Genomic DNA, 21328 nt, shown 5'->3' on the forward strand with positions numbered 1-21328 from the left:
AAGCCAACGTTTTTTTTGCGAGAAAAAGAAAATGTTCTAAAATTTTCAGATGTCCGATAACAAGTGGAAAAGCCAAGTAGCTGGTTGTCTTCGTCTATATTAGATCTGAATTTTATACCAATATTCACCAACCTCTCCCACTTCTGCTTCTGTTTCTCTCTTCACTTATCACCCCCTAATTTGCCTCTGAAGTGGTCGTATCCACTACACCGCCATGTATGAGATGTTAACGCACATGTCTCCTCCGCTGGGCCTGGGCAAAAAATGTCCTGCAAAGATCGCCTATAAGGTACTGAAAACATGAACACTTTTTTCCAAACACAGAAGGGCTAGACTATGAAAATGCAAGTTAAATCCTAATTAATATGAATCCATTATATTGACTACAGAAAAGAGAGATAGGAATGATAGATAGAACTGGATTAAAGAGAACCAACAGACTATTTATCAAGTCAAGGGTACTAAAACTGAATAATTTAGTTACATTCAAAACTTTTCAGTTGGAGAATAATTTAAAAGATTTTCTTTTTATTTATTAAGTAAAAAAAATGTAAAGCGACCAAATAACTGGATGATATTTACTTAATGTGTGATGTATATGTCAAATATTTCTGTGCATCTCAGAGGTTGGTGCTGATGAACATGCCTGTGGATGAGGATATGACCGTCCACTTCACCTCCACCCTGATGTCGCTCATCCGCACAGCTTTGGACATCAAAATAGCTCGAGGTCAGCATCACCAATAAGCATGCAATGACTGTGATATGGCATCTCGGGCTGCAACTAATTATAATCAATTAATTGTTTGGTCTATATAGTGTAAAAAATGCTTGTCCAATCAATCCAAAAAGAAATTTCAGTTAGCTGTCATATAAGACAAACAAATGCAGGAAATCCTCACAATTCAGAAAGGTATTGTATTTTTGACTCACATTGTTTTAATGGCTTAAATATAAAATATTGTATTTGCCAAAGTTGCTGAATGTTGATTTTTGGTTCTTTTCAGGTGGTGAGGACCGTATCGGTCTGGACAGTGAACTGCAGAAAGAGATCAGTATCATTTGGCCTTATCTGCCCCAGAAGACCTTGGACCTACTGGTACCTATCAACAAAGGTCTGAGTCTAACTATGAAAGAAATACTCAATGTCATGCTGACGGACGAGCAGTAGCAGCTAATGTAGAGCGTCTGCCCTCACAGATACGGACATGACAGTGGGGAAGATCTACGCCTCCATGATGATAATGGACTACTTCAAACAGAACAAAGCCAAGAAGCTCAGGCAACAACTTGAAGCTCAGGTCAGCTCTGCATCCTGCACCTAGAAACATCTAAACAATGTGATAATAATGAAACTGTAATGAAGCCGTCTGACCTGTATTTTTAATATGTTGTGCTTCTGTTTCTCTCATCTCAGAAGAGTAGCTTAATGTTCAAGCGTCTGGATGCCTCCACCCTCCCCGAGGACATACTTTCTAACACCCAGATGCCGATGATGGCCCACAGCGCCGGCTCGGCCCTGTGAGTCTGTGCGCATGTGCACATTTGTTATATTTGCGTCTCTGTTCATGTGTTTGTTTACTTGTTTGTCTCTGTCCCATTACAGGACCAGAGGAGGCTTTGTGGCGCTGAGCCCCATCTCACCCCAGGAACTATTTTTGCAACCCATGAGCTCCGACAATGAAGCTAGTCAACAGCAGAATCCGGTGAGAAAGAGGACCAACATGAGCATAAAGCCATTAATACCACACGACACGTCTCACAGCAGTGGTTCTTAACCTTTTTTAACTTGCAACCCCATAAAACAAAGCATGGTCGACTTGTCATACATAAGTTGTGTACAAGTTGTAACCAGTTAAATGAAACAGCACATTTGGGGGTCAAATTCAAAGAGTACACATGATTTTGATTTTATTTTATTTTGCTATGCATTTATCCTGGTAATCATTTAACAACCCCTAAAGTGCAACACACATCTGAAGGGGTCACCAAGTGTCATGTTAATTGATGCCCAAAAGCATTTTCAAATGTTCCAAAAATAGCTAAAATAATCAGAATGTGAATAATATCCGTTTTGACATTATGTCAATGTACTATGTTGTAGTGATGTCTGTTGAAGTTAGCATGCTAACCAGCTAGCCCATCCTGCAGTGAAATCACTATCACTCTCCTAGTCCCTGAGCTCCAAGTCCGAACCACTAGCTGCACAGCTAACTGAGCTAACTAGCTAAGAGCAGGTACAGTTAGCAGCAGTTAGCAGTAACTATGGTGGTTTGCATTCTCCTCTTTGTTTTGAGTATGAATGGTGGTGACCAGTTCTTACATATTGCACCTTTAACCCTGATTACAAGTCAGGTAAAGCAATATTTTAGTGGTTTTAGGAATGTACTGGTGCAGAAACAAGTCTGGGACAAAATCACTTTTCAATATCAAGCTTAAAAACTTCAAACAGCTATCAACATGTTAAAACACACTGAGCAAGAGACTACAACACATCTTCTTTGTAGCATCCATGATGTCTCCCCGACATAAAAAGCGGAAGAACAACTTCCTCACTCAGGAACTGGAACTGAAGAGCATGTGCACGCAGGGTCAGATTTTAAAAATGAATTGTTATGAATAATAAGCACTAGCTGAGTACTAAGGACCAGTTTCTGTAATTAGAAAAACGACGCTGCTGGTGTGAAAACAGCCGTAGCAAGAAAACAACAGCCTGAATATCAAAAAGATCCCTCTGTCTCTTTCTCAGCCACAAACATGATACATATGTGCTTTGGTAGAAACACCGTCAGTATGAAAATGCATTCAGTGCAACAAAAACATATTTCTGTTCCTATATCAGCCAATCCATCATTGGATATGTGGATGAGTGAATACACTTCAAATATGAAGTGCAGCTTGCACCTGGCGCAGCACACACTCACAGACATAATCTCCACTGTAACTTCTACCCTCTGATAAAACATACCATGAGGCAAAAATTCTCCCTTCTCTCTGAAGTATTTTATGATAAAATAATCATTTTGTTCATTCAATTCTCCCATATTTCTCCAAACATTCATACCTTTCTTCCTTTCTGTTATCACAACCTCATTCTGGATCTGTACAGAGTGTAAAAACCCTGCAGATCTGGTCACCAAAACACTAAATACAGTTTATGGCAAGCATGTGACGCTCACGCCTTGTTCTTCTCAGGGTGACAGAGAGATAAATGGAAAGTAGACTACTGAGAAAAAGACGATGTGTGTTGCCCTTTAGGGTTACAGTATCATGTGATCGTTTAGGTTTCCAACAACTGTCTTCACATATTTCCACTCGTAACTCTTACAAACGTTTTATTTAAAGCTAATTATTGATGTGTTTAACCTCACACAAAAACGCTCTGAACATGTTTTAATGGATGACGTTGCTATAACTTCTCTCCGTGCCTTGCAGAGCACGGCATCGCTGCTCTCTGTGTCCCTGTCTTTTAGTCCTGTGGAGGTCGGAATAGCAAAGACAGACTGTCAAACTGTCGATGTTCTGCTCTGTCCTTACTGTCTGGTTTTACTGGTCTGCGTGCTCGTAGAATGATATGAAATTACTCTGAAATTAGTGTTTGGTCTTGCAAAGGAATGTGTTCGGCCCGTAGGCGGATGTTGTGTGGCTCTGTTCGTGTAGCTAATAAGACCTGAACGTGCATGACTGAATGTACCTTGAAGCTGAAATATAATTCCCATTTTTACCTGTGAACTGTTTGTTTCTTGTCTACTCTTCTCCTCCGCTCTTTGCTCCTCTTCTATCTCCTCCTTGAAGTCAGTTTTCCTGTTTCTGGTTGTTAATCTGTTCGTTTTATTTGGCTGGAATGGCTTCTGATTGGATGGCGATGGTGATGGCTTTAAATAGACGACGCTCAGTGATGAGTTTGCTCACCTGAACTGGACCTCTGTATGTATATAGAGGCAGTCCTGGCGGGGACGAGCCTGATTGGTGCTCTGTCTATCCTTGCCCTCCTCTTTTGTTTCTGTACTCACCTAGGTGGGCGAGTGCAGTTTGGGGATTGAAGCCCCACTGGAGCTTCCACTAGGGAGGGGCCTGTGTGTGCGGGCCTCTTCCATGCCCCGTCTGGCTGTAGAGTTGCAGGTACACACTTCTTCCATGACACGGCCTCTGTGCTGGATCTCCAGGACGTCAGTGGTTGCATGGGCTCTGATGCCAAAGTGCCTTGCTCTCTACGTGCACGAGAAGTAAAATCAGTCGAGTTTTGGCCTGTGTTTTGCTCCTTTTGGAGTCTGATTGAGGGGATGTGATCTTTGAATGCTGATGCCTTCTCACCTTCATCTCTCTATCTACAGAATAGAGGAAACTAAACCTAACAAGTCTATGAGGATGCACTGTTTTATTGCACTGACTAAAGCATGACAACTCTCTGAAATCTTCCACTTGTTTCTCAATTAAATATTCTGAGTCTAATTACAGAATGGTTAATGTGTTCTTTGTGTATGTACTTTGTGCCGTTTTTGTTGGTGTGTGTTTTCACACTAAAAGCAGGCGGAGGTTGCCAGTGGCTCCATGAAGCGTTCGGTCTCCACCATCGCGGATCAGCGGGTGAACGGTCTTTGGCAGGAGGAGAAAAGTCCTGAGCGCATTTATCGACCTCGTCACAAAAGCTACAAAGCTGCTGGTTAGTCCTGCTCACATGTCGTTATCACACCAGATTGTGTGGATGAAGTGTGAAGCGATTGTCTTTTCTCTCACCATTTGCAAACACAGATCACTGGTGTTAAAATACAGGCAAAAGTTAGCATTAGCCCCCTCTCCTGAACATCTTCCCTCTAGTTTCTCGGTCTGAGCGTGGGGAGCGTGGCCGGTCCAAGGAGCGCTGTCATCTCCTCTCTCCAGACGCCTCTCGTTGTAACTCAGAGGAGAGAAGCTTGCAGCCCTCTCGATCCTCCAGCACAGAGAGAGCACACACCCAAGATAAACAGGTAGGTCGGACAAACTCTGTCCAAATGAGTGATTCAGGGACTTTAAGAGCAACAAAACAAAAATCAACAAATTAACACTTTAAAGTCTATGAAATTAAAGGTAAGTTCAACTTTATATTTCAATTCAACCCTAAAGTTGAAGGTTTAGATTGGAGATTAAAACATTTACAAGGCAGTTTGGCCATGTCTGTTTTGTGTTTTTGTCTCTCACACGCCTCACAACATTGTGGAAGTGTGATGCTGAATTGCTGGAAAGACCCTTTAAGTTTTGACATTCCTGTGTTACCAAACGTCATTGTGGGTTCCATTTTTGTCTTGATTCCCGTCTCCAGGGCAACAGCTCCGACAGTCCGGTGCCCTCCACCTCAGAGTCCAGCACTCCCAGTGCCCGACGACCTTCATCACAGACCCCGACCCGCTCTCGCCCTCACATCTCCTACTCCCCGCTTGTGTGTCGCACGCACCCCTCCGTCGGCGAAGACGAGGATGAGCGGGGCAGCCCAGAGACTGTGAGACGGGGCAAGTCCAGCTGGGAAACCCAGGAGGGGGATGAAAGCGAAAGGGGCAACGAGGCCCTACACCCGTCCCCACCTCGACGCTATCCCTCTGAGCCGTTCCTCGCCTCCCAAGAGGACGACCACAGCCCAGACCCCTCCGGTCCCATGGAGACGTTGACCTTTGAGGCGGCTGTGGCCTGCAGCCTGGGACGCGCAAACACCATCAGCTCGGCTCGCCCGCGCTTGCGGACTGGCTGGCAGGTCCCCAACGGACATTTTCGAAAGCGCCTGGCGCAGACAACCTCCATTGCGGGCTGCGATCCTCTCAGCGACACAGAGGAGGACGACAGGTGCTAGGGACAAGAGGCACAGTATGAGGGAGGTGTTAGAGGACTCTGTGTGCAGAGTCGAGGTCAATGTGACTCTTTTTGCATCAGTGCTCCGAGGCCATGAGCCCTCTGGATGTTTGGTAAAATGTGAACCCAAAATGAACGAAACAAAAAGAACAATACTTCCTGAAACTGTAGTTGCCAATTCACACAGAACACTGACAATAAATAAGGTCTATTTCCTGACTTGTACTTGATGATAGAGAGTAATAATAACACATCTCAAATAGTCGCGGGATGCAGAAAATAAATGAATGGATCAAAATTATGTCATTTGTGTCAACAGGTATTTTCATTTCTGAAGATGTTTCTAAATGATTCAGTGTTGCTCTTAGCGGTATTTATCTGTGGGGTGTGTGAATATGTAACTACATTTTCTTAGAAATTAATTGTTTTGTAAATACATTGTGACCATCAAACCATCGCCATCTCTTAGACCAGATCAATACAGGAAGCCATCATGAAGAGGCGATCTGATACTTTACCAGACAATGTGGATACTAATAAGTATCACTCAATAATGCTGGATTTTTTTACAGTATGAATGAATGTGCAGGGGGAAAAACTGCCTGATTTTCCCCGTCATCTTTCTTTTTGGTATTGAACATATTAAGTTGTCAGATATGAATTCAGTAATAGAATAATATAGAAAAGATGCTTCTTTGTTAATTCACCCTGCGTTATTGTTGAATCATGCCTCCAACAAACCTCAGACCTTTAAATTAACCTTCAAAACTGTTATTTTTTTGCAGTCTACACCCTTTAAATGAGACTTTTCCAACAATCACGTTTAATTTTGAGGATTGTTGGATGGTTAATTTTACAAAGAAATTATATGAAAACATCACAACCTCTCATCTATTTTCACCTTTTTCTTCCTTGTGAATATTGTATGAAGCACTGCAGACGATGACTGTGGAAACCCTGCAGACGCAACCATGACACATCTGCTTCACAAATTAACATTACTCTATTACTTACTAATAATGTACAGAGGAATTATGCTGTTTGTAACATTTAGAGAAAAGAAATAATAAACAGTATCAGCTGACGAGCTTTAAAGGTAAAGGAATCTTTGGAAATGTTCATTTTAAGGTTTGTGTTTTTGTTTTCTTTGCCTAAACAAGGCCGATTCTGTGAAACTCACTTAACCAAAAACATGGAGATTTGTATCATAAGTTCCTGGAATGCAAATACTTTGTGGGTTTTTATGTGTACAATAGCTGTATATACAAATAAAGGTGTCCTCAAGTTGCCACTGTTATTGGATGTCTTTTTATTTTATTTTACACAGTGTTTGGAAAACATCAAAAACCACGTTAAATACATTTTGAAACTGACAGTTTGTGCTGTTATTAAGATTTATTTTCATGATATACTATTCTTATTAGTTATTAACACCTTTGTCATGGTGGTTAGTGATCAAGGTATTTTTTCAATGTTACATGTATTGTAATAATAGTGTTAAACAGAAGAAATTCAAGGTACTTTTACAGCTTACATGAGAATAAAAAAAGCAAAGGTCTTTTACACCTATGGTTCATCCACACAGCTGTTTTTTTCCCTTATTGTGCCTGATTAGACCTGTGTGGGAGTATACAGGCTGTAGACTAAACATTTAATTTGTTGTTGTAAGAAAAGCACAGGCGTTACTAATAACATTAACGATGACTCTTTTCTATTCAAGCCACAACAGTGTTGAAGTGATCCAGCCAGAGTGATTCTGTGCGGGTGTGCAGGGCTTTTAATCTAATTTTAAAGACTTTATTGAAAGTCAAGATCATAACATTTACAGTGAGATCAATCTTTGGGGCCTTGCAATGAAAATAGTCTAGTAAAGTGTAATTCACAAATTGCTGTGGCAATAAACAGACAAGCAATAAGGAAAGAGAAAAGATAAACATTTAGTTAATAAAATGAATGAATCTAAATATATGATATAGTTTATAATGTTAAAGTTAAGTATGACATAAAACATATAAATACCATAATGTGATAACAAAAAAACATTACAAGGTGGAGCACCAGAGAACCACTGATACATTTACTTCATTTACCAAAGCAGTTGCTGAAATCTGGATTCATGATCAGACATTCAGTTAAGCCAGATTATCTAAACCACTTTATTTGGAGGTAAAATCAAAAGTGAGCCCTCCCTAAATGTTTGCAATGATCTCCAAGAGAACCACAGGAGGCTACATATACTGTGCAGTCTGAAGGTACACATTCAGAACACAATATTACATCTTTGATGGATTAAAATTGTGTTTATAGTGTTGACAATGACATTAAAAATCTGACCCAAAGTGTACAACTAAAGAAAAGAAAGAGAATCTGGCTAATCTTTTACAAAATAGAAGCATGAAATAAAAAAAAAACTGGCAGGATATATGTTTGCAGGATTTTTAAATGTAAAACCATCTTGGATATTCAGAATTTGTGTGGTGCTAACCAACTTCATTCCAGTTCACAGTGTATCTTAAATAACTAGATTTTTTTTTTTGTGTAACATTTTTACATAAATGTGATGATCTTCTTAAATTATTATTTGTTTACAATAATGAATTATGTATACATTAATCATCATTATTTTTAATTATTTTATTGTATTTATCATTGAAGGGGGTGGGACTCTTGGACACACGCATGAGGAATCAACCAATCACCGTGCAGAATCACACCTATACGTCATATCCAACGGACCGATAACATGTCCTCTGGTTGAAGAAAAAGCTAGCAAAGAAGCAAACTGTTTAATGTTACTCACGAAGTTTAAAGGCGGAGATGTCGCTACGCTTCAACCCGTAGACCGCTCACTGTTACAGCCACAGTTGCTGCTGAAGTTGACATTTTGCAGAAATTGTGATTCTTACGAAGGAATGAGCGATACTTATCAAGGAAGTAGCCCAGCTGGCTAGCGAAAAAGTAGCTAGCTAGGCTGCTAGCTGTCGTTAGCAAGGGAGTTCTTTGTTTTGTTTTTCAGGTGGAGGTCCGTGTAAACATGAAGAGAAACTAGTGTGGACACCTGCTTTAACGTTCATGTAGGAGTTGTATAATCATGTACATGGTATCTTTGGTAGTAAGTAGCTGAATTGTAAACTAAATGGTTTCTGGGATATTAGAAAGACAAAAGTAACATTAGCAACCGAGAGCAACTTTAGCAACAAAGATCGGATTTTTAGCGTCGGGCAGGATAGGACTGGAGACACGAAGATATGGGCAACTGTCTCAAGTCTCCGACATCAGACGACATCTCTCTGCTTCATGAATCCCAGTCAGACAGGGCGAGTTTCGGTGACGGGACAGATCCAGACCTGGAGCCACCTCCGCCGTATCAGGTGAGGGGCTGCTAACACTGAACTTCCAGGGTATTGATTCAAGACACAAAGGTTTCTGACACACAAAGAACAAGTGATCATGACAATGAGATTAGCTGATGTTAATACGCAGCAGGTAGTGTTGATGAAAATATGTATTTCTGTCGTGTCTTTGAGGATAATCGGTGACATGTCTGTGGCCTTTATGTAAGTCTGGCTCCAGTCCAGTACAGTCAGTAGTTTACCTGTGTAAACAAACGGATATTGGAGTCATTCCCACTGACTGGCCTGTCAAGACAGTCCAGTCCAGACCAGACAGCTGCTTTATTTTTCAGTTTATCCCTGCACACAGCCTCACCAGCCAGACCACTTTGTCTAGACACAATGAGCTGATATGGGAAGCTAACTGTTTTTGTTAAATGTTGGTGTTTCTTTGTCTTTTACCAGGAGCAGGCTCACATGCCCATGTACCATCCCACACCTAGTCAGGCCCGTCTGGCCACCCAGCTGACGGAGGAGGAACAGATCCGCATAGCTCAGCGCATCGGCCTCATCCAGCACCTCCCTAAGGGTGTTTATGATGGAGGGCAAGATGGCTCAGAGAAAAAGATCCGAGAGTGAGCATTTTGCCTTTTTGCATGTGAAAAAATGTTGCAGGCCAACAGAGCCGAGCAATATTAACTGACTACGCCCTCATTTTTGTTAGAGCTGCACAATTAATCGAAATATATTTGAAGTTGAAATGTCTAATTCACAGAAGCGTTCATGTTTTGATAATGTACTGAAGCTATGGAAAGATTTCCTGGCCTGCAAATCTTGTTCTCCAAATGTAAGAAAACATATTTAGTTTTAACATAGTACAGACCCCAACAAATATCACCTAGTCATGATTTTGATATTTTTCAGTGAAAATAAAAATTGTGATGCAAAAATAATCATTCCCACTAATCATGAATCATATCGTAATTGTAATATTTGTCAAGATAACTGAAGTATTATTTTTTCCCATATTGTGTAGCCCTAATTTTGGCAAACATGCAGGGAAAGCTTTAATGGTTTCATTTATTTAGCATGTCAAATAAAAACATCTAATAACCGCAGTACCGCAACTAACTATTATTTCAGCTATTAATACATCTCTCAATTACTCTTTTGATTATTCACTGCGTCTATATAGTCAGAGTCTATAATATCAATTTCATTTATATAGAGAAGAGAAAATCAGCAAATTCCAGTTCATTCTAGTTTCCTTTGATAAATTGAGTTAAACATCGAATAGATTATCAAAATTGTTGCCACTTTCATTTTTTGTCACTTTCTTGTAACCTACGTTAATTGATGAATCATCTCAGTTCTGTATACCTGTAATGCATCCTTAAATATCACTAAAAGACAGTATTAAAGTTGTATAAAGCTATTATTATTATAACTAGACTATGATGCTGCTTTTGCTGAATCATTTTATTTATATTTTTTTGTATTCGTTTTATTTATTAGCTCTTACCTAGTTGTCTTTGTTCTATATTCCGTTTCTAGTTACATGTCTTTTATTTAATTAACAGAGAGAAGCCATACAAAGTTTCGTTGTACCTCGGTTTAATGACAATAAATATTAATCTTACTCGTAAGTCTCAGAGGATTTACATTCTCATGTCACTAAATTAGCTGCTGTGTAAGCATTTTCTTTCATCCCCTTTTCAGGTGCGTGATCTGTATGCTGGACTTTGTATACGGGGACCCCATCCGGTTCCTGCCGTGTATGCACATCTACCACATGGACTGTATAGACGACTGGCTGATGAGATCCTTCACCTGCCCCTCCTGCATGGAGCCTGTGGATGCTGCCCTGCTCTCCACCTACGAGACCAACTGATCTTTCACCCCTCGCCCCCAGCTTAGGTCGAACACAACCCCTCCAGCCCCAACACTCACACAAACCCAACAACTGCCCTCTTATAGAGTGAGAGGAGCTAAAACATGTCTTCTCTGTTTTCTTGCACTTTGAAAAAATCTTAATCTACTCACCTAATGTTGGCCTTCCATGCCCCTTCTGGTCTAAAAAAAAAAAAGCTGGTCTTAAACATCAGTTACACAGCTCAGTAAGGAACTGCTTCCAGACGACCCTGCGTGATTGTGTTTGTGTGTGTTTGTCATGCTGATGGTGAGCGCTTGGGATGTGTGTGTTTGGGCTGTTCGATGCATTTCCACTTGAGCCGGCCTCAGTGGTATTCCTCCCCAGTTCACCTTCATTCCCACTTTGTCACTAAAATGGATAATTAGGTTGACAGTTTATTGACCAAAATGTTACGCGGTGTTGCCTGAAAATTCAGTTTTCTGTAGCAACCGTAAGCAGAAACTTCCTCAACATATTGATCTCCCGGACATGCCCTCATATAAAAATGGCCATACACTTTGGAGGTATGGGAATACACAGCTAAAGTTTACACTGTTGGTGTTAGATAACAAAGAAGAAATTACTGTCCAGGTAGTCAATACTACAGAAAAATTATGCACACGCTTAACAGAAACCACCCAAAGTTTATAAGTACACCGTCTACACCTAAAGGAGATCAAGGCTACATAATAACTGGCCACTCCAAATTTCCAGACTTTAAAGAAAATGCTTTGAGTTGAAGGGAAGATGACGTTGTGTAACATGAATGTTTGCCCAGACGGTGTGTAAAGTAGCTGGCAGCCAATGTAAAGGGCTCATTTGTGCACAGGTGGGTGGATCAGTCAGTCAAAAACTACAAATGCTTGCACACACTTTTCATCTGATCCAGAGATTTGCACTTTACTTATAGGACAGTATCTAAACAATATATTAATATATGTACCTTATAACCTTGCACTATCAATACTTCATTCCTTAATTTCCTGAGATGCAAAAGTTATATAGCTGATAAAAGAGATTTTCAAAGCTGTCAGTAGTCACGTCGAAGTAAGCCTGGATATGTATTTCATGAAATCTGTGATTCAGTAGTGTGATCCTCCGCTTCGTTCTGCTTGATTTTTTTTATTCCTGTGTGTTTTTGTGTGTAAGTGAAGGGACAGAGGCTTGCTCCAGTTTAAAGGAGACGTTCTACATTTCTGGGAAATAAGCTCATCTGTGACTTGTAAAGATTTCAATCAAAAGATTGATGTCACTCTAATTCTGTAAAGTAAGGAGCAGGAGCCAGCATGCCATTAGCCTAGCTTAGCATAAAGACTGTAAAGAGGGGGAAACAGCTAGCATGGCTAAGAATCTCAAAGGTATACTTACAAGCACCTCTAAAGCACAATAATTGTTAGTTTTACGGGGACTTAAACCAGAAATAGACAAGTTTTTGGTTTTATCACATCATTAAAAATAAATATTGATTGCACAATGTAATGGTTTAAGAATAATGAATGAACGTTCTTCACTGTACTATTCCTTCCCTCCAACTGGTATGAAATCTTCCAGGAAAATGAAGGCTGATTGGCACCATTTCTATCCATCCAATTATAAACTAAATGAATGAGTAAACTCTCATTCATCGTGTGTTGTTGGTAGTTGTTACTCTGAGGAATACGGAAAACGATCCAATTGTCTAGTAGCAGCAACAATAATGTCACTTGAAAAGACAAGGGAGGAAAAATCATCTGCTTGCACTCACAGGAGAGATTAAACAAATGATTTATAGTGAGTTTGTAAATGAACTTGAGAGATGCCGGTGGGCCTTTTCTAAAATTTGGACGGAGCCATGCTAGCTGTTTGCCCCTGCTTCTAGTCTTTATGCTAAGCTTATTGCCTCTGGCGTCTAGCATCACACTAGACATACAGTGAGGAATTAGCACATTTCCCAAAATGTCGATCTGCTCCTTTAATAAAGAAAAGAGGCTACATTTAAGGAGAACTTGAACTTATTTTGAATCCACATTAGTACAACGTCACTCTCTTTAGTATACGTCACTTTTTTTGTTTTATTTCACCATAATTGATGTATTTTGTTGCTTAGTTACAGTTATTGATTTCCTTTTGATTTGTGGCATTGTCTGGTGATAGAAAGGCTGTATTTTTTCTGTGACTTGTGTTTTATCTCATTCCTTCACATTTTTGTTACGTTAGTGTAAAGATCCACTGAATATTTAGGACAGTAAGTATATAACTTTTACACTGGTTGAAGCCGGACTGTGCAAACCTCTGTCCCAAATGAATTTCAGAGTGCAAGAGACTTCTTTTATGGTGTGATAGTAACAACTGAGATATCAACTTTTCCATTCAGCTTTTCCTTTGCTGTGTTTTTCAGCTTAAGTTTATTCTGAAAATTAATATTTCCTGTAATCTTGTTTTGTTTCTTTTCTTTTTGGAAGGCTAAAAAGCCTTCATGTAAAAAAAAAAAATAAACAGGATAAAAAATATTTTTACTGTTGTTATTTTTTAATTCAAACCCATTTAAGAAATCAGCTGGCATCAGTCAGACCAAGTGGACTGGATTTGAGGCCTTATGATTACCAAAATGAGAGATTAAAGAATACACGATTGCAAAATATTCCCCTGAGCCTTTCATTACTTCAATCCTAAAATCTGGCAGTGGAGTGGAAAACGTGACTACATAATCAGGGTGATGTAGCAAGCAAGTCCATGCCATATTAGTAATGTTTGATGCTTTGTTTCCTCTGCTTGCATCAGCTGTGGGGGAAACGTGAGTCAAATCGACTGTTTATATGTGACGCGCAAACATCACAGTGGAATTGTAATTAAAAATTTGAAGGTTACAGAAGGTAAAACGCTGTGTGTACCTTTCCACACAACATTCAAACAATACATGTCTTGTCTATGTGCAATCCCGATTCCAAACAGAGTTGGGACGCTGTGGTTCGTTTTAATTTTGTAGTTGCAGGCATCAAATCCAAAACTAGAATGGCACTCAAATTGTACTCACTCAAAGAGACCAGACACCTAAATACGCATGATTTTAAACAAGATCGAAACATTATTCCCAGAGGAATTATCAACAATGTCAGAAATAGACAACTTTTTTGCTGTCACTTATCATTCTGAAGTAAATTCTGATTGCACAGTGTAATGGCTATAGAAAAATGACACCATCTGCATATAGATTAGTTCCTTATGAGCCTCGCTTTAGCTATGTTATTTGGCCTGCCCACCGGGCTTGATTTTTCCTGCAAAAGTGAAGGCCACATTACGGTACAAAGGAAGCAAGTCTGCCATTGCGCAAACCAAACAGGAAGAGGCATTGTTTTCCCCGGTTGCACTCCGGAAACGCTCGGAGGGGGTAATTTGAAAAGCTGTCAATTTTCACTTTTAAGGAAAATTAGAAAAGAATTCCTGGATCTATCCCTTTAACCAGATCTGCATCAAAATTTAATGGGGTCTATTTTGGGCCGAGACCCATCCTCCACCCACGTTGCAGTGAAATCTTTGCAGTAGTTTTTGAGTAATCCTGCTGACAGACCAACAAACGGACACGGGTGGAAGCATTACCTCCTTGATGGATGTAATGAGTATATATTTACAAAGAAATAATAAAGTTTATCCGTTTGAACATTGAATATACTGTCTTTGTAATGTCTTCAACTGAATATGGGTTGAAAAGGATTGCATGCTGTTTTAATTTATCGTTACATAGCGTTCCAACTTTTTTGGAATCTGGGTTGTTTATGAATCTTGCATAGAATGACCGGGTGTATGCAGGCTCATCATGACTTTACATACAGGGGTCACACATCCACTTAAAGACATACCCTTTCTTTCTTTCTTTCTTTCTTTCTTTCTTTCTTTCTTTCTTTCTTTCTTTCTTTCTTTCTTTCTTTCTTTCTTTCTTTTTTCTTTTTATTTCTTTCATTCTTACGTTCTTTCTTTCTCTCCATCTTTTTTCTTTCTTTGTTTCTTCAGATTAAGTTGTGACACAGTTAATCAGCTTTGCCGTTCTGCAAGACCTGCAGCTTTTGCCTTTTTAATCACATTCAGACAGCGTTGAGCAACACAATAGGGACCGACTTGGAAAGGTCACTCGTTCAAATGCAGCTATAATAAGAATTTTGTGTGGCAACATTATAAATCTGTTCAAACACCTGAAGAATTTAGGCTGAGGGATTATTTGTAGTGTTCAACGATCTACAATATATCAAGAGACAGGCCTGTTTGTTATAAGAAAACACCAAGCATTACAAATGTACCTCATTTTAACATCTTGTGGCCTTATGCAAAGAGTGAATTCAGTGACATTTTCAAAAGTGTTTATAGCCTTAAATATGCAGTCTCACCGGGATTGAACACTATGCTTCCTCGTACATAGCTCATGAACATATCACATAGCAGAAGAATACAAAACAGCCACATGTTATGATTTTGTCAAATTTATTTTTTCAACCATTACATATGTGATCAAATCCATGTTTTTTCTCATTATACCAGCGCTGATAATTCAGGGTCAGGACATGGCAACTAGGCTCAAAGAGGCGATTTGATTTGTGAGAACATTAAACCATTTTGTCTGATAAAGCTTTATTTTCCTTGAGATGATGATACATTAGTCATTATTTATCCTGTTTTAATACTGAGTGGCAGTTGAGAAAAGCACTATTATGGTTTGTACATCCCGTGAAAGGTGACGGGCATGCTGCACTCCACTTCTGCCCGGGCGATCTCAGACAGGTCCTTGGCGTTGAGGATGAGGAGGTATCCTGGTCTCTGGGAGCCGGGAGCCACCACAATGGTCAGCAGCACACCTGAGGGGACAGCATTACATTATCATAAAACCATTCTTATCATAGTAGTTGTCCGATTCGATTACATTATGTTTACATTGCTGTTGACATACCGTCATCCTCATCCACTCCATCAGGAGTCTGAACAAACAGGGGCTCTGAGGGGTAGGAGTCTGGTTCTTGCCATACCCAGGTCTCCTTGGTCTTCACATTCAACTTGCAGATCTACACAGGAATAAAGAACAAAATAAGTTAACGGAAAAGCACGTTTTTACACATTCTGTTATGTTTATAATTGAAGGTATTTATTTTTTATTTACCCTGTCTGGAATGAAATGGTTGAGACCCAGGCCATAGGCGTATGTGTAGTTCTTCCCTGCGTACCTTTCATAGTTGATCTGAGGGAACTCAAAGGCTACAAAAACAACATGAAAATGATTACATAATGAAAATATTTCGGTAACACTTACAGGTCTACAGATTTCATGATAAGTAGGTGGTAGTTACAATGTAACATTTGAAATTTCTTGAAATTACCCCAGTGCTATTCATTAATAATATTCTATTTTCTAATAAGAAGTTAATAAATAGCTGGTCATTTCTTTAATAACATTTCCAGGAAACTTCCAACTAGTTTATATCTAACTTCCCCTTAGCAGGCCACTGTATTTGTCACTAATTAGCGATTTATGGTGGCTAACTATAAAAAAAAAGGCATTTAGGAAAATTGTTCCAATGTCGGGTTGATCTGCTGAAATTATAGAAATCGGTGAGAATGTAAAAGGTTAAAAACAAAAAAAATTGTAATTGTCAATAAACTTTTGAGTCATTTATTGTGGTAATTTGGAGGTAATTTAATAAATTCAAAATATGTTGCTTAGTAATTACCACCTACCTACAATGAAGTTTGCGGACCTGTAAAAAAAATTATTTCAAGAATGTACTAAACATTAATGTGTCCTCCATGACACACTGAGTGAACAAAGTTTGTTGGGTGTGTTTGCACCTTGGCGCGGCCCGGAGAACAGCACCTCTGGCTCCAGCCAGATCATCCCGTCAGCGTGCATCACCGCTGTGGCTGTGGTGTACGGCAGACTGACGAGGTTCTTCCCCTGCTCCTCCTACATCAAGTCAGAGATGAGGGTAAATAATGTGAAACTTTACATCTGTAGGTGGCAATTTGTGCGAGTGAAACAGTAGACTCACCTTGTGGACGTCCAGGGGAATAACATATCTGCGGACCTCCGGCTGTGGTGCCATCATGGCCGCTTTCTTCACCTCTTCCCAGTTGGCTCTCAGGTTGGCCAACCACAGGTAGTTGTAAACAAACTCAAAACTGCACAGATAATGAAAAACAATGTCTCAATCAATCAAACAGAAGAGAAACAGGATGGTTGGAATAAAAGTCCAACATTTGGTTCTTTAGTTACCCTTTCCATCCACAGAGGTCAACAACAATGAAGCCTTGGTCCTCGTAGGTGTTGATGTGGTGAAACATGCCAATGGGAGCCCCTTTGAACTTGTGATCGATGTACTCTCCTGGGTATTTCCTGGCGATGTGAAACAAGGTCTGCAAAACAAACATTGGAACAGATATCATGAGATTTCAGGGTTAGAAAACTTAAAATCACTAAAAATACAATTCTACTTCTAGTTCTTACTCCTTGAGCCTCGTTGGACTCAAAGCAGTCCATGTAGTTGGAGCCTCGGATGCTCCAAGCGCTCAAGAACTTCAGCAGGTTGATTTTCACCGGGGTCTCCACAAAGACAAAGTAGTTGTCTGACATGCCGAAGCTGGAAATACGAAAGGAGAGAATGTCAAAGCTTTCTGCGACAACATTTGATTACACCAAGCGGATCGCTGACAAAAATCCTGTGGGCTGGAGTCTACACACACCTGTGCACATAGGAGGGCTTGAACCTCTCAGCACTGGGGAACTGCACCACCACCTTGGACTTCTCAATGGGATCAGACTTATCTAGGGAAAAAAAGGCAGAGGTTGTCATATTTACTGACCTTGAGAAAAAACACATTTTATAAAATGTTAGCTGTGATCCAAACCTTTCTGTGTGGGTGGAGTCCTGACAATGTTGTAGGCCAGCGTCGCTCCTTTCCCCATGCAGTTTCCGATGTTATACACCGTCCCATCTCTCTCAATATGAGGATGGGCTGTCACTCCGTTAATGTTGACATAGTTGCACATGTCAACCTAGAGTAAAAACAAGGATTTTTTTTAACTGGGCTTTAATATGAAGAGATGCACAGTATGAAGTTGAAGAACATTAATATCAGTTTTTCACTCCTCACATTTTATGATATATTTGTGCTGTTGTACCTTCTTCAGTGTCTCCAAGGTCTCAGTGTTCACTTTAGTGATGAAGTTGGTTTCTGTCACAGCATAATAGTCCTCACCAATTGGGTACACGTTCACCAGGCAGTTGTCCGTGACCTCAACACCCTTAAAGTAAGAGAAGAACCTGCAAGCAAAATGAAGATTCCACATAAAGATGATGTTAAGTACGGAAGCCCTAAAGGGCCATGCATTCAAACATTTTATTTCCTCCGTTTTCCCTTGATAACGAGTTAATTTCATTTGTTTTCTCGAAATCTCAAGTTATTATCTCGAAATAACAACTGCCGTTTTCCCAAGATAACGATATAATTAATTTGAGATCTTGATAAAACAATAGTGTAGTATATTAAATCATTGCAGGAAACATCATTCAGTGTAGCAATGTCAGAGGAGCAGGAGCATATCGATCACTGCGTCACATATCTTTTCAATCAAGGCCTGACACAGGCTGTAATAGCATTATGCCTTGCTATTACAGATAATATATACATTAGTGTGTGTAATCTAAAAAGACGGTTAGCAAGGATTCAGCTATATCGGCGGCGCAATCTAAGTGAGCCTATCATATCACAGTCCTTATCTCGAGATCTCGAATTAATTATATCGTTATCTCGGGAAAACAAAGTGTCGTTATCTCGAGATCTCGAGAAAATTATCCCGTTATCTCGGGAAAACGGCAGTTGTTATTTCGAGATAATAACTCGAGATCTCGAGAAAACAAATGAAATTAACTCGTTATCTGAAAATGGAGGAAATAAAATGTATGAATGCATGGCCCTTTAGGGCTTCCGTAGTTAAGTACAAATCTGAGATACTTTGCGTCTTTTCTCTTCATGCCACTTTTTACTCCACTTGATTCCAGAGGGAAATATTCTACTTTTTACTTCACTACAATTTTTTGACAACTGTAAGCACCAGTTGATTTACAATTGAAGATTTTCACACACAAAAGCTATGAAAAGCAAGTATGAGGGCAGTATCAGGCACAAAGCGGTAGAAAATTAGAACCGCAACCAACTACAACAGTTAAACCTGTTTTTATATTAATGCATGAGTACTAAGATTCTAATTATATGATCTATAATAGTAACGACTGGGTAATGATAATGTCATGAGTTGATGAGTCTGGAGATGTGGCACATTCATCAGGAAAAAACATAATATACATTTGTTGGATCAGTTTTCCAACTTTAAAGTACATTTTTGTGTCTTTTTCTTTACAATTAAAACCATCCAGATGAAAGTGAGGACAAGCTGGAGACAATTCTGTGTGTTTACATAAAAACCCACCTGGAGAAAATGTTTTTGCAGGGATCAGGGTACGCAAACGTTCCGAACTCAGTGATCACCACACGCTTCTCTGTGATGGCTCTCACGTAGGCATCTGTTCTGACAAACCTGCATGAGGGAAAGAATGGAGAAGAATCTCATGACAAAACATCATACACACATTTTAAAAAAACAAAAAAGTATTTAATAGAAATGTATCATTCAATATCTTTAAAACCTTCATATCCTTACAGGCTATCTATTGAATATAGGTGTTAAAATGGCAAATAACTGAATACAGCTTTACCATTACCATTATCAACATTACAATGAGAAGATCAACTTGCAGAGAACTTGCATTGTGTCACATTGGATATCAGGTAACAGTTGTATGAGCAGCTTGATCAGAAAGGTCTGCACGGCATTTACCATGTAACAATAACATTAAAAAATGGAGATTTTTGAGTTTTGAGTCTCTGTAGGGTGATTCTGTTACATGGCTTTAATGTAAACGATGCAAACAGACACTTGTTTTGTCTTTAAGGTCTTACTTTCGGAAGTAGGTGACCTGGCCATTCTTGAAGTCAAATTTGTGCATGAGGGCCTGGCCATCAAAGAGATGGTAGAAAGGTTCATCTCCAACCTCAAAAAGTCCAGGACCCAAACGGAGAAGACTTCCCTTCAGAAATGAAGGAATCCTACCTGTAAAACACCAAATCAGAGATTGTTTTGTAAAAAAGGCATTCAGGGCCTAGTTTGAATGCTGGTGCTGTATTCTCTGCAATCAGTGCGGTATATGACTGTCACAGACTTATTTGCCTGCAGTCTATTTCTGTCTGAAATATGCAAACAAACCTGTGACTGTTGCTGGAAGAGGCTCAGCCAGTTCCTCACATGTCTCAAAAATCTTCTTGTATCCACCAGCTGGGTGTTCAAATCTGTTATCGAAAAGTGACGACATTCACCAACATTGCAAAGTACATTAAACTTAATTAAATTTCTAGCGAGATAAATGTACGTGTCTTTTAGATGAAGTCACTAAAAGCTGAATTTCTGACTGGTCATGCAGTTCAGCTTGAATTTTTAAATCCGTCTGGAGCTCAGTCAGCTGCAGACACACTGACCATTTAAATCACTGTGTTTAGTTTTCAAATATGCTGTGCCCACTTGCACCTCACTATAATCAACATGAGATAAAAAAAATCATTTTGAATAGTTTTGATTGATCAGAAACTCACCGGCTGACCATGTTTCCTTCTCGTTGTGGCAGCAAACAAAGCAAACTCTTGAGAAAACCTTCTGGTCACTTCTGAAGTGGAAGTCTCTGATCTCCCAGTGGATTTGGGGATATTTATTCGTTTAGTCTGCCGCTGCAATGTGCCCTGTAAACCTTTCTCCTGACCAATCATGTCACACCATGAACAAGAATCCCATTGTGCCAATATCCTCTGCTGGATGACTCAGTGGGACCCCCACTGAAACCGGATTTATTGCAGAGAATATTTATTGCGCAGAATTGGCAAATGTGTTGCAATAGTGCATGTGATTTTTTTCCCCCCAATTGTTCTGATTTTGTGTTTGAGGAGTTAAGCTGAGTCATACTAAGTGCAGTATATTTCAGAGTATGGATGTAGGGCAACAAAACAAAAGAAAGGGAATGCGTTTTTCAAAATTTACTGTACTTTAATTCAGAACATATGCAATCTACATTACTAGCCAGTACAAACTGACACACTTTTAGGTTTTAAGAGAAAAAAAATAGATTGTGATAAGGACTAAACTGGGACAAAAAAACCCCCAAACCTCTTATAATATTAGTGCAATAACACCACTTTATTT

At 39.6% G+C, this 21328-nt stretch overlaps 3 protein-coding genes across 3 annotated transcripts in view; 2 read left to right on the forward strand and 1 right to left on the reverse strand.

The window, feature by feature from the left end:
• The window catches only part of cacna1eb (calcium channel, voltage-dependent, R type, alpha 1E subunit b), a 62192-nt gene extending 56371 nt beyond the window's left edge, over positions 1-5821 (forward strand). Inside the window, exons 40-49 of the mRNA XM_073490858.1 lie at positions 193-289; positions 625-730; positions 1008-1115; positions 1201-1301; positions 1418-1521; positions 1607-1706; positions 4018-4122; positions 4528-4663; positions 4819-4967; positions 5300-5821. Coding sequence (XP_073346959.1) covers positions 193-289; positions 625-730; positions 1008-1115; positions 1201-1301; positions 1418-1521; positions 1607-1706; positions 4018-4122; positions 4528-4663; positions 4819-4967; positions 5300-5821 — 1528 coding nt within the window. The remainder of the gene's footprint in view (positions 1-192; positions 290-624; positions 731-1007; positions 1116-1200; positions 1302-1417; positions 1522-1606; positions 1707-4017; positions 4123-4527; positions 4664-4818; positions 4968-5299) is intronic.
• A 2703-nt stretch (positions 5822-8524) lies between these two features.
• LOC141016676 (RING finger protein 11-like) lies at positions 8525-13553 on the forward strand. The gene is made up of 3 exons (XM_073491182.1): positions 8525-9191; positions 9618-9787; positions 10872-13553. The coding sequence occupies exons 1-3, from the start codon at positions 9069-9071 to the stop codon at positions 11041-11043; spliced, it is 465 nt and encodes a 154-aa protein (XP_073347283.1). The 5' UTR covers positions 8525-9068; the 3' UTR covers positions 11044-13553.
• A 2188-nt stretch (positions 13554-15741) lies between these two features.
• rpe65a (retinoid isomerohydrolase RPE65 a) lies at positions 15742-20738 on the reverse strand. Its single transcript, XM_073491670.1, has 14 exons — positions 20728-20738; positions 20345-20427; positions 20041-20191; positions 19511-19618; positions 18203-18344; positions 17929-18076; positions 17764-17845; positions 17528-17660; positions 17297-17436; positions 17073-17202; positions 16873-16987; positions 16187-16281; positions 15980-16091; positions 15742-15887 (listed from the first exon to the last, which is right to left on the reverse strand). The coding sequence occupies exons 1-14, from the start codon at positions 20736-20738 to the stop codon at positions 15742-15744; spliced, it is 1596 nt and encodes a 531-aa protein (XP_073347771.1).
• Positions 20739-21328: the final 590 nt, after the last annotated feature.

Source organism: Pagrus major, chromosome 21, assembly GCF_040436345.1.
Source record: "Pagrus major chromosome 21, Pma_NU_1.0".
In the NCBI taxonomy this organism is placed as follows: domain Eukaryota; kingdom Metazoa; phylum Chordata; class Actinopteri; order Spariformes; family Sparidae; genus Pagrus; species Pagrus major.

Coding starts and splice junctions, on each gene's coding strand:
- LOC141016676 (XM_073491182.1), top strand. CDS start 9,069: ATGGGCAACTGTCTCAAGTCTCCGACATCAGACGACATCTCTCTGCTT. Junction 9,192..9,617: donor AGCCACCTCCGCCGTATCAG/GTGAGGGGCTGC, acceptor GTCTTTTACCAG/GAGCAGGCTCACATGCCCAT. Junction 9,788..10,871: donor TCAGAGAAAAAGATCCGAGA/GTGAGCATTTTG, acceptor TCCCCTTTTCAG/GTGCGTGATCTGTATGCTGG.
- rpe65a (XM_073491670.1), bottom strand. Junction 16,988..17,072: donor TTCCCCTGGACGTCCACAAG/GTGAGTCTACTG, acceptor GACTTGATGTAG/GAGGAGCAGGGGAAGAACCT. Junction 15,888..15,979: donor TGGAGTGGATGAGGATGACG/GTATGTCAACAG, acceptor CTGTCCCCTCAG/GTGTGCTGCTGACCATTGTG.